At 41.6% G+C, this 12525-nt stretch overlaps 2 protein-coding genes across 2 annotated transcripts; one reads left to right on the plus strand and one right to left on the minus strand.

Annotated features, from left to right (window-relative positions):
- Positions 1-953: 953 nt before the first annotated feature.
- LOC120259412 (calcium-binding protein KIC) lies at positions 954-1504 on the minus strand. Its single transcript, XM_039267006.1, has one exon. The coding sequence runs from the start codon at positions 1393-1395 to the stop codon at positions 1015-1017; it is 381 nt and encodes a 126-aa protein (XP_039122940.1). The 5' UTR covers positions 1396-1504; the 3' UTR covers positions 954-1014.
- An 8092-nt stretch (positions 1505-9596) lies between these two features.
- Positions 9597-12034, plus strand: LOC120258307 (DNA-directed RNA polymerase III subunit RPC10-like). Its single transcript, XM_039265671.1, has 3 exons — positions 9597-9794; positions 9893-9980; positions 11772-12034. The coding sequence occupies exons 1-3, from the start codon at positions 9681-9683 to the stop codon at positions 11900-11902; spliced, it is 333 nt and encodes a 110-aa protein (XP_039121605.1). The 5' UTR covers positions 9597-9680; the 3' UTR covers positions 11903-12034.
- The last annotated feature ends 491 nt before the right edge of the window (positions 12035-12525 follow it).

Below are 12525 nucleotides of genomic sequence, written 5' to 3' on the forward strand. Positions count from 1 at the left end.
TTATACATATTTTTATAAATATGGACAAGTTACTAACCCTCAATCTTTAATAAATTTTATTATATTTAAACAATAATAATTCATTATTATATTTCAACAGTATATTTGATATTAGTTTTAAATGAAACAAATCATATAAATGAAAAATAAATTTAATAAGCTAAGTACTCATTGCCATTGATGAATGATCCTTGGAAAAGATCATTAATTTCCTGAGCTTCTTCCTCATTTTCACTGTAATTATTTTTTAATATTGTTGTTATCTTTATTCATCACTAGTCTTTGTGATCACCTCTCTTATATTCTCTCAATTATCTTTTTTTTTTTAATTTTTAATGATGTATTTTGATTTCTAAAAACAACTTTAGAACACATGATACTATGGGGGTTGAGATTTCACCCATTTCATCATTGTCACGTGATCAGCCAAATTTTATATGGAATTTAATTAATAGTAATTCACTAATTCTAATGACAAGATGGTATTCAATTTCAACCTCATCTTTAGATCTATCATCATTTATCAAAAATAAGAGAACAAGATATTATTTTAATAAAGAAAAATTATCAGTTTTCTAAAAACCAATTTCTCAAAAAATCATAAACAAATTAAAAATATTGTTTCAGAAAAAAGTAATATTCCCTCACCTAGCTTGACACTCTCACTACACCATCCATAACAATCTCATATCATAACTTTATATAATTAAATATATAAACCAAATCCTATCCACTAAAATATCTATAGCACACATGCATGCCAAATTCACTGCTAGATGCTCTCATTGTCTGGTCAACCAGTTGCATTGGATTCCCTTCACTAGTACACACTACCAAGTGAAATTGAAAGAAAAAACAATAGAGATCTATGAACACCAAGATCTAGAAAATTAAAACATGATTTTCTGATCATTTCCAAACACATACAAGACACCCACTTGACAAAAAAAGAAAAAAAGAAAAAAAGTCCCATGAATGAATCCATGCATGCAAAACCAAGGAAGGCAAAGCAAATCAAGCAGAAGGCTTAGTATTGGCAGCAAGTTCTCTGGCAATAGCCTTATCAAGCCAAGCCTCAGCATTGCCCATCATGCTAGGACTCAACCTAACCATAAGCACACAAAACTCAGTCTCATTAAGAGCTCCATCTCCATCCAAATCTCCCTCATGAACCATTGCCTCTGCATCACCAATGCTCATCTCTCCAATAACTCCGAGCAATGCCGCATTCCTCCTGAGACTCTCCGGCGTTATAAGTCCCCGTACCGGGTCTGCGAGCAACCGAAACCCTCCACACAGCTCAGAGATGAACTCTTCTGCCTCCATCTTCTCTGCCATTGCTGGCAAAAGGTCTTCATATTCCAAACCTTGTTCTTCTTGCCCAGTGGTTGCCATTGATATATTTAATTAACAATCACTAATTATATATATATATCTCTCTCTATATATATATATATAAAACACTCTGGTTTTTGTGAGAATTAATATTATTGAAGATACAACATTGAGTTTGAATGTGTGTGTGTGTGTGTGTATAAATATATACATATATATAGGGAGAGGAGTGGTATGGATTATGAAGAAGATAGAGGAGGGGAATGAGCTTCTTCTAAGAAGGTGCATTGCATGGGAATGAGAAGCTTCGTGCACGGAAATGTGCGTGTGTTTCGTGGTAATTGCTTTTCATTTGGGTTTTCTTTGCACTTTGTATTCCGTTGGGTTGGGGGGGCGGGAAATGGTTGGGTGCCTGAATTTTTAAATTGCCCTCCCGCTTTGCTTTCTTTAGGATGTTCTAACATGGGCAAATTAGTCATTTTAGTTGAACTGAGTTTGGAGCTTTCAGTGTAATTTCTGTTTTAGTGTGTGTGTGTGTGTGTGTGTGTGTGTGTGTGTGTTTATTTATTTTATTTATTTTTATATATTTTGGGGTTTGGTAACCTCGTACTATTTGGGATTAGAATAAGTTGGATCATAGGATTTTAATTGGATAAATTTAATTCAATGAAAGTAAAGGACAAGAACCATATAAATGATGGATAAGGAGAGTAATATTCAACTAAATTAGTTGGAAATAGTTAAGTTTTAGGGAGTGAAACAGAGAGATAATTATTTCACTGATAATTTGGTCTCTGTAAATTTTATAGGTTTGGAATTTTTGAACTGCATTGATTTATATCTATATAAAAAATAAACAATTAAATAAAGTGCTTACTATCAAACTCATCTATCCTTTTTGTGATTGGTCTTGCCATATTATCTCACAATTGTGTGATATATTTATATATCTATATATAATGGTTTTGGTAAATTGCATTATGCATTATATTAGTGTATATGATTCTGTTTTGTTTGTGATGGAAAATAAATAAATAAAAAAATCCAAAAAATAATAAAAACAAGTGTTGATCAAGTCAATTGATGATGAAGTTAAATACTTAAATGAGAAGGCAATTGATTTGATTCTCAATTATTAAAGTCATATAAAAATGGCAGGAACTCATCTCCCTCCAAAGTTGTTTAGCAAAAGCATGGGATTTTCCTCCTTTTTCTTTGAAATTGCTGCCATTGTTGTGTGCCAGTACTGAAATTGAGTCTTGGAAGTAACACAAAAATAGACAAAGGTGGAAGTTGTGAAGATGAACTTCAATGTGTTTTTCATATTTCATATAAATATCTTTTTGAAAAAAATGGATAAATCACGTTAATTAAAAAAGAGGAGAAAAGTACAAATGGATCTCCCACAACACGATTGCGTAAGCGCACAAAAAAATCACAAAACACAAAATAATAACTAACCACAAGAAGTGGTAGTACGAGGGGACACAAACAAAAACAAGCAACAACAAGAAACAACAAAGAGAAACGGCACACATCGCCGCGACACACTCAGAACCGCCCAGCTACTCGCCCGTGTGGTGGACCTGGGTCCCCTCAGAAGGCAGATCACCCCCTGTCTCCTCCACCCTCGGACCTAAGAAATCAAGATTCCGGCGGATGGTAGTGATGGAATCCTCCAGCTTGACTCTGGAGCCCTCCCCTGCTGAAGAGAGCCATGTCAAAAGCATATGAGCAATTTTAATAATGAGAGCGTGCGCAGAAATGCAATTAGCATTAAAAATGCAATCATTTCTAGTCAACCAAATATTCCACACAATGGCTTTCACCACGACGTCCCCCAAAACCCTAGAATCAGGTTGCACTAATGATCTCCAATTACCCCACGCCGAGGTAATGGACAGTGGAGGATCCGGAAGCTGAAGCAGATGTACAAAGTAGCCCCAAACCTGTCTAGCAAGAGAACACTGAAAGAATAGATGGTCCACCGTCTCTAAATCCGCATGGCAGAGAACACAGGTTGCAGTAGGTAACCGGTTACAGCTTCTTTTGGCTAGGTTCTCGAGAGAGAGGATTTTATTTTTCCATGCAAGCCAGTTGAAGATATTGACTTTTTTGGGGCACAGGTTACGCCAGAAGAAACCCGCCACCGGACAACGTACTCCACCATCATTGAGGAAGTTGTAAAAAGATTTGACCGAGAAAGAGCCATTTCCCGTCAGATTCCACCATTTTTTATCCCCCAAGCCCCCGAGGGGCCCCCTGCACTGGGACACGGAGATCAGCAAGAACCGAGTGCAGAGAAAATGGCGTCTCCTCAAAAAGAGAGAGCAGCTCCCCCACCGTGCCATTAGGAGTCCATGACCTTCTAAACTCGTCCGGCCAGATGTACATAGGAGCCTGTCCATTAACCCATCGGTCTTTCCAAAAAAGTGTTTCAAATCCCGAGTTGACAACTTGGAGGATACAACCTCGTAAAGCCGGCAAGCAGCTCATTACTCCTTTCCAGAAGAAGGAGATCCTCCCCGCTTGTCTAGGGAACAAGTTCCATCGTTCTAATCCATAATTGAACTTAACAATACTCGCCCCACACCAGGTCGGATCCGACAAATATTTCCACCACCATTTGCCTAACAGCGCCAAGTTGAAATTCTGGAGCTCGAGTATACCCCACCCTCCTTGATCACGCGATCGACAGAGGTTCTTCCACCCAATAAGCCTAATCTTAGGGTGGTCAATGTCCGGTCCCGACCATAGGAAGTCCCTTCTAATACGGTTATTTTTTTTGATAACCCAACAGGGTAATCTGAAAAGAGACATCCAATATGTAGGGATAGCAGAGAGGACAGAATTCACCAAGGTAAGCCGACCACCTAACGACAGATATTGCACTTTCCAAGTGGAAAGTCGCCTTCTGATTTTAACAATAAGCTCCTCCTAGTCTTGCCTTCTTGGCCTCCGCCCCGAGATCGGGATACCCAGATATGTAACCGGAAGGACCCCCCTCTCACAAGAAAGCGCATCTGCAGCTGCCTGGTCGGGGAGCAAGTCCCGATAGGAAGAGTACAAGCAAGTTTTGGAAAAGTTAGTTGCTAAACCAGTCATCCCCTCAAACACTAACAAAATAAGTTTCACCACCCGCAAATCTTCAAGCCCTCCCGTAGTCAAAACCAGGAGGTCATCGGCATAATGGAGGTTGCACATGCTTCCCATCTCACCTAACGGCACCCCAATCAAGACCTTCGAACGAAGTGCATGAAAGAACATCGAGCATAGAGCATCCGTAACCAGCACAAATAGCAAAAGAGAAAGTGGGTCTCCTTGCCTTAAACCTCTTTAATAACGCACATAACCGTTAGGGGAACCATTAACCAGGATAGAGGCCTTAGAAGAAAACAAAATGTTCTTGATCCACCTAATCCACCGGTCTCCGAAGCCCCTTGCTCTAAGTAGATCAAAAAGGAAATCCCAATCAACTAGATCAAAGGCCTTCGAAAAATCAACTTTCAAGATATGTCCCGGCAAACGCCTCTTGTGAATACTGAAGATCAATTCTTCCGCAGTAGCAATGTTATCCAAGATGCAACGTCCTTTCAGAAATGCAGATTGCTCAGTACTCACTAAGGAATCGATGACCTTACTTAGGCGAGAAGCCAACAGTTTCGAGATAATCTTCAGAGAAGAATTAATTAAACTAATTGGCCTAAAGTCTCCAGGGGTTTCAAGCGAATCGACTTTGGGGATAAGAGCAATAGCGGCCCAGTTGATTCTTTCCAGGTTCGCTCGGTGCAGGTAGAAATCTTCACAGAGCAGGAGGAGATCCGGATGAATAATATCCCAGAATTGTTTAAAGAAATGTAATGGGAACCCATCCGGCCCTGGTGCCTTATCTCCCCCCAAGTCAAAGACAGCTTTCTTGATTTCCTCAAGGGTGAAAGGTTTCTCCAAATCAGCCAGGTTAAGGGAACCTTTGTGAGCAAACAATTTATGTAAATCAACTTCAAATCTGGTCGAACGCCTTTGTCCAAATTGAAGATTAAATTGCTCAGTGAAGATTCTGCCAATGTCTCGAGGGTTCTCAAAGGTGACACCATCCTTGTGCAAGCAAGGGATGAAATTTCGGTTTTTACGTCCATTCGCCACAGCATGGAAGAACTTGGTGTTTTCATCCCCTTCTTTTAACCACTGGAGTCTAGATCTCTGCCTCCAATAAATCTCTTCTTGCTTCCGAATAGTCTTTAAATTATCTAACAGGTCTCTTTCTTGTCGGGTCTCAATCAAGGACAGACTTCGCTCTTCCTTAGTCAGGTCCAGCACATCTAAATCATGGAGAAGGGCAAGCTTTTTAAGTTTGATAGAGCCGAAATCGTGCTTAGCCCAATTCCTAAGTCGCGCCCTAACCCCGGCGATCTTTTTGGAGAAAATGAAGGCACCACACCCCACATGTGTAATTTCGGTCCACCACTGTTGTACCAAATCCCGAAATCCCTCCGTTGTAGTCCAAGCTAGCTCAAACCGAAAAGGTTTAGGGTTAAAAGAGTGGTACCCCAGTTTAAGCCTAATCGGCACATGATCAGAACCAAGTCTGGGGAGGCTGGTCTGCACTACCCTAGGAAAGCAAGCTAACCAAGTGGTATTGACCAGGAAACGATCAAGTTTAACCCAGATATTGTCTGCTTGGCAGTTAGTCCAGGTACATCTTCTACCCACCGAAGGGGGTTCCAGAAGACCCATCTCATGCAAAAAAGAGTTGGCACAGCGGATATCTTCCAAGTTGGGATTACCTGAGGGTTTATCCTCTACTGTGAAAATAGCATTAAAATCTCCACAGACAACCCACGGCCCGGAGCCCGCATCTCTGTTGTCTTTTAGCTCCTTCCAGAAGGCCTGCTTGCGAGATCGCTCATGAGGACCATAGACCACAGTACATCGCCAACTAAGGTTGTTGGATTTAGAAATGAAGTCCACCGACATACTAAACTCCCCATCCGCTGCGAGTCCCGATAGAACAACCCATCTGTTCCGACTCAATAGCAAGACCTCCCACGACCCATTAGCCGACGACAAAAAGCAAAATGATCGAGTTGGCCCCTCCGATCTCCCTCCAAATTGACTGATTAATCTCCCCCAGTTTTGTCTCTTGCAAGCAACAAATCTCAGCATGGTGGATCCTAAGAAAGTCTTTAACTAAAAACCGCTTAGAAGTCCTACCTAGCCCCCTAACATTCCAATTGATTAAGTTTATAACTAACCAACTAACAACCTCGAGCCTCCAAGGAGGTCGACGCTGCTCCAGAAGAGCAGGAAGCACGTGACTTCTCTAATAAACGGATGTGATTAATGCAATCATTTTCAGAAGCAGTAAAGGAAATTCCACATGCATTACAATAACTTGCAATTTGAACATTAGACCAATCTGAAACAGATAACGGTTTGGCACACATACCTGTGTCACCACCGCCAGTGCCTTTCTTCTTTGTTGATTTGGGTGGCTCCACAATGTACCCCGCCTCCTCCGTGAACCGAGAAGAAGGTTTTTTCGGTCGTTCACTTTTCCTAGTCCCGGTCGGTTGCCCCACCACTGTATCCTCATTCTCTTTGTGTAAATCCGGCAACAGCTTCCTAAGGTTTATTTCAAATTTGGTAATTGAATCATCAGAGTCGAAGTCCTGATCTGGCAAAAGATCATCAGCAGATCGATTATCAGACTGATCCGCCTCCATGGTCACCTCCGCACCCTTGTTAACCTCCTCCACAGGAGACAACAATTCTGGGACCAAAGCCCAAGTCCCAGCCAAGAACTTCCAAGTGAAACCATCCGGTGACGCCAGAGTAGGAACCGCATACTCATCTTTGAAATTCACCTTTGTAGCTAAAGGGGTATGAGAACACAAAAAACCTCCAATCTGGGCTCTAAAAGGCTCCACCTCAGGCCCAAGCCCAGCCTCATGTGCTCCAACCGACCCTCTATCTCTATCCAACCCAGTATTAAAAGTAGCAATCGGCCCATCTTCATTGCGGCCCACCACCTTTGCAGGAGAGGAATGAAGCCCAGATTGATGATCCACATCACTCAGTAATAGTGGATCCAAAATATCCAACCCATTCTCAGAATTAAAGTGCTGGCCCGTATTAATGCAAAGCCCAACAACTTGGGCTACTGGATCCTCATTAACCAATGGATCATGAGAAGGCTTAACGTGGTCCAGCGCACTCTTATTCCAAGAGCCCTCATGCATGCCATGCGAATCACTAATGTGCACCAACGCTCTCTCATGCCGAGAACCCGCAGGCACACCATGCAATTCACTAACGTGCACCAGCGCACTTTCTTTCCGATGATCCGCAGGAATACCATGCACATCAATAATGTGCACCAACGGACCACTCTCATCGTGCACCTCCCCTTCCTTAAACTGAACCTTCCCAACCTTAACCTGGTCCACTCCAACCTCAACCAGTCCACTGCTGCCACCTGTCTCCTGGCCTGACGCATGCAACAAACGAGGACGCCACTGCTCGACACGTCTCCCCGCCGTACACTGCGTAGCTCCACCAACCACCTCGTCAGAGCGTCGCTCGGGAGACCGAGCCGATGAGCGTCCAGCGGTCCGTCTCTTGCCATTGACCGTATTGTCCAGTCGCCGTTCCGGCGCCCGAGCCCGAAGGAGACTAGCGTCGGTGCCACCATGGGAGCAAGGCTCGACCACTACCGACGACTCCTTCGTCCGAGCATCAAGCACACCACCAGCCATTTTCTCCTTCCCGAAAGGACACACCTGCACCTCCGGACCTCTACTAGAACCCGAGTGGGAGCCAAGCTCCACCACCCCAATGCTGGAAGAGCTAGCAGCAACACCATCCTTCGGACACCGCAACCCAACACCCGAGTGGGAGCCAAGCTCCACCACCCCAACAGTCGCCAAGGACCCAACCCCCTGAGCATCATTGTCGTTACCCACGAACGCATAACGGCCTAACTCCCGGCGATAGATCGGCAGCAACCCACGATCCTCAGTGAACAAGACCACGTATTTCCTCATACCCATACTGAAATCCAGCTCCAACGGCAATGTCGCACCTGCCCGGCGCCGCACCAGTGCCGAAACAAATTGCTTATGAGGAAGATCCGCTTGTGACAACGCAACCAATTCACCCACTGGTCGCGTAACCTCAACGAGGATGTTCCAGCACCAAGCATGGAGCGGAAAATTCCATATTAGGATCCACTTGCCCTCCCTCGATGCTCTGCCGACGGCCCCCAGTTCCGCCGACCAGGGAGCGAGTTTCAGCACACATTGCCCGTCTTTGGTCATAGCTTTGAACTTCCCTATCTTACACAACTCCTTAACTTCCTCCCTGTTCGCCAAAGGTAGAAGGAAGTGGCAATCATTTAGCGGTGTTATAGGTCCGGCCAGAGACCTATTAATGAGGGAAGGGACGACGGCCAGCAAGTTCGATTCATTAACAAATCCCTCTTCAAGAGAAAGCACTGCCACCTTAGCAAGATCTTCACGTAAATCTGAAGAATCAAGAGGTAGAGGAATTGAAAGCGAGGCTCGGTTGACCTTCAGCCCCCTTGAAAGCTCTTGAGAGGGACCCATCTCATCAGCAACCTCTACCCCCGGCGAGGGTCCCTGCTGCCCATCTCGCTTCGATCGAACATGCACCTTCTTCCTATGTGGGCTTCGCTTCGACACCACCGGACAGCGAGCAGCCATGTGGCCGACGCACGCGCACCTTAAGCACACGATTTGGTGACGGCAATCCGTCGTTTTGTGAGTATTCCTAAAGCATCGACCACAAGTGGAAACTTTTGGCGAGCGCGGGCGTTTGGCACCAGAGAGCATAGGTCGATCGGAAGAACCTCGAGACGCCGCCTGTCTGATCGCTGGAGGCTCTCCTGAAGAGGAAGAGCTCGCTGCTTGAGCATACGACTTCCCTACCTGCGTCTGTGAAGTACCTCCCGCAAGAGGACCACCTAAAGAAAGAGAAGTGGATGAAGTCTTGTCCGCCGCACGAAGCTTAACACCTCCTCCGCTGCCGTCGCCGGAAACTCCCCAGAGGCTCCGCAAGAGGCTCATCACGACCTCCTAAGTACCTAGTTATATGAAGAATTTAAACCATAGTTTTAATTTGGAGCGATTTAACTTTTTAAACCATAGTTTTAATTTGGAGCGATTTATTTTTTTTTAAAAAAAGGAAATTTATATAGCACGTGAGATGCACGTGATAGAGAGAGAGAGAGAGAGAGAGAGAGAGAGAGAGAGAGAGAGAGAGGGGGAAGTGTTGAGGAAGAGGCCGCCATTGATGCGAGAGCTTGGAGCTCGTGGTTGGTTGGAGGGATGGAGTTTTGCCCGACGTGCGGGATGCTTCTGCAAATCGAACCGCCGAACAATGGCCGGAGTATGAGGTTCTACTGCCCAACCTGTCCCTACGTTTGCCCTATTTCGGGCAAGGTGTTTATCTCTCTATATCATTCCAATCTTGTTTTGATCTTTTGATTTGGTTGTTCTTCTTCACTATTGATTGTTCACCTTAATTGAAATCGCTGCAGATTGTGAAGAAGGAACGCCTGGTGAAGAGGGAGATGGAGCCAATCTTTAGTGGTGACAAAGCCATGGAATTTGCCCCTAAGACTCAAGGTGATTGTTTTCTTCACAAACTTGATTGATCCAAAATTATTATTTTTTTCTTCTGTGATGCTCAATTTGGGTTGCGTTCAGTGGCTAAAGGTGAAGACTTGGTGGTTGTAGGTTGTGATCTTTGTGAATTTCTATGTTTCGTTGAGTTCATTGAAGTCACAGTGTGAGATTCATTTGGCAATAGATTCATGTAGATGTTTCTTTGACTGTTGAAATGGAGCTTTGCTGTAAACCTAGCTAATTTATTGATCATTCAGCCTTTTAATCTTGAGAAGTAAAAAGAGATTGGGCTGGTTTCTGATATTTTAGTAGCTATGCGACTGTAGATGACCTTGTTCCTGCACACCGTTTGCAGGCAATGCAGTTATAGAAACCATGTCATAATCTTTCTCCATCTAGTTGTTCTAAAGGTCTTCACTCATTAATTTTTGTAGGGAAACTATCAACATTCGTCCTTACAACTGAATTTTATCCATATGGGCAGTTTTCGATCATTCTCATCACTTATTCTTGCAAACCAGGGATGTTCACTCATTTTTTATTAGGTTTAAATGCAGTTAATGTTCTTTAGCCTTAAATTCTGGTTAAATAAAACAAGGCTAAAGAAAGCCTATCAAATATAGATGCCTTAAAGGATATTTTGCCAATCAATTGGGTGTTTGAGTTAAAGCACTTGAACAAGAGTACATTTTGTTCCCATAAATGTATCTCTTAGAGGGACTCTTTTAACTTTTTTTCTTTGTTTTTCCAAATTTGTATTTGAGGGTGTTGTTTGTCAGGCCTCTTTCTGCGTACCACATTTGCTGAAATGAACACATTTATCACTAATCTTATACACACAGTATCTAGAAGAGGTGAGGTATGTTTTTCCTGTCAATTGGACATCTGAGGCAAAGTACTTGAACAAGAAGTATTTTTCGTCTCCATGAGAGAACTCTTATGAAACTTTTTTCATTTTTGCTTCAAACTTTTCACCTTTTAAATTTGTATTTGAACTTTTGTCTGTTACGGCCCTCTTTGGATATGGCATTTGCTGAAATCAACACCTTCTTTCCATTAGCCTTGTACTTAATTTCTGCTATCATATCCTTCTCCATGCATTTTTCGCCTGTCCTTTACCTTCACACCATAATAATGCTCGTAGCCTGTTATAATGAATGACATTTTTTCTTTCCTAGTTGAAATTTTTTTTTTTGGCTTGTTGGTTAATTAATTCTATCATATTAATGCATAAACACCTCACATCCCAGTAAAAAAAGGTGATTGGAATGGAAGTCATGAACACCAATTGAAAGGGATCACATCATTAGTTAGACATATGTGAATCCCTCAGAGTTTAGATAAGGTCATAATCAGTTTTGATTGTATCTAGCTTTCCTCTATTCTTCCCTATGGTTTATAAACACCATCCAGCTAAGTTCTAGCAATTGAGATTTATTTAAGCCATTTTGTTACAGAATCTTGCCTTCTTTGTAATGAAAATTTTAATTTGGACTCTGACATATCAACCATGTTCCAACATTAATTAATAGAAAACAGAAAGGAGTAAGCAAAAGTATCAAGATTGGCTGAGCTACTTCATACTTTTTTTTTCTGTTCTTTTCTTTTTTTTTAATTTGACAAAAACTTCGTACTTTATTTAAAAGAAAAGATGCAGATTAACAATGGATTGATGTGATTTTGTTGTGCTAATGGTATATGCTTTCCTTTGTTAAAATTGTTAATTGATTACATAATGCCACCAAAATTTAGATCTGACTCTTAGATGTTCTCTTATTTCCTATCCTGCAGCAACCTGCCCGCGATGCCATCATGGAGAAGCTTATTTCAGGCAAATGCAAATTAGATCTGCAGATGAGCCAATGACTACATTTTACACATGCTGCAACAATAAATGCAAGCATGATTGGAGAGAAGATTAGTGTGATCTTCAAACTCGTTATCTTGTGATTATATAGTCATTGGCTGAGTTTTGTTAAACCTACTAGGGTGTGTTTTTTTGGGAGTTAAAAACTTATTGAGATCTTCTGGCTAAATAAAATGGCATAAATGCAGATGCTTTTACTTTTATAATTTTAGGAAATATGCAGCAGGTATAGATGTGCTTTACGGGAAAAAATTTAGTTAACAACATCTATACATACTATTAAAGTATAATTTATTCCGAGAGCATTTCAAGGAACAATTTATTTTTTTTTTAAATTTAAGTTTTTATTTATATTACTTATAATATTAATAATTAAAAAAAATTAATTACATCTAAATACCCATAAGACCTTTGAAATTCAATATATAATAATTTTCATGGTAAGAGATGTTTAATTATATTATTTTATATATGATATTGCCTCAAAATTTCTCACAAAATTTTAAAAACTCCGATGCAAAACCCGCTCAAATATAATGAAATATTTGTTTTGATTGTTTTTACCCACACAATAAATCAGATGCTTTTAAAAAAGACATTTCAATTTTAGGGAAAGATATATTCTCATCTTGCCAAAGAACTAATAAAATTAATTTCATAATAATTTGTTGAAAGAGA

Source organism: Dioscorea cayenensis, chromosome 4 (genome assembly GCF_009730915.1).
Source record: "Dioscorea cayenensis subsp. rotundata cultivar TDr96_F1 chromosome 4, TDr96_F1_v2_PseudoChromosome.rev07_lg8_w22 25.fasta, whole genome shotgun sequence".
NCBI classification, from domain to species: Eukaryota; Viridiplantae; Streptophyta; class Magnoliopsida; order Dioscoreales; family Dioscoreaceae; genus Dioscorea; species Dioscorea cayenensis.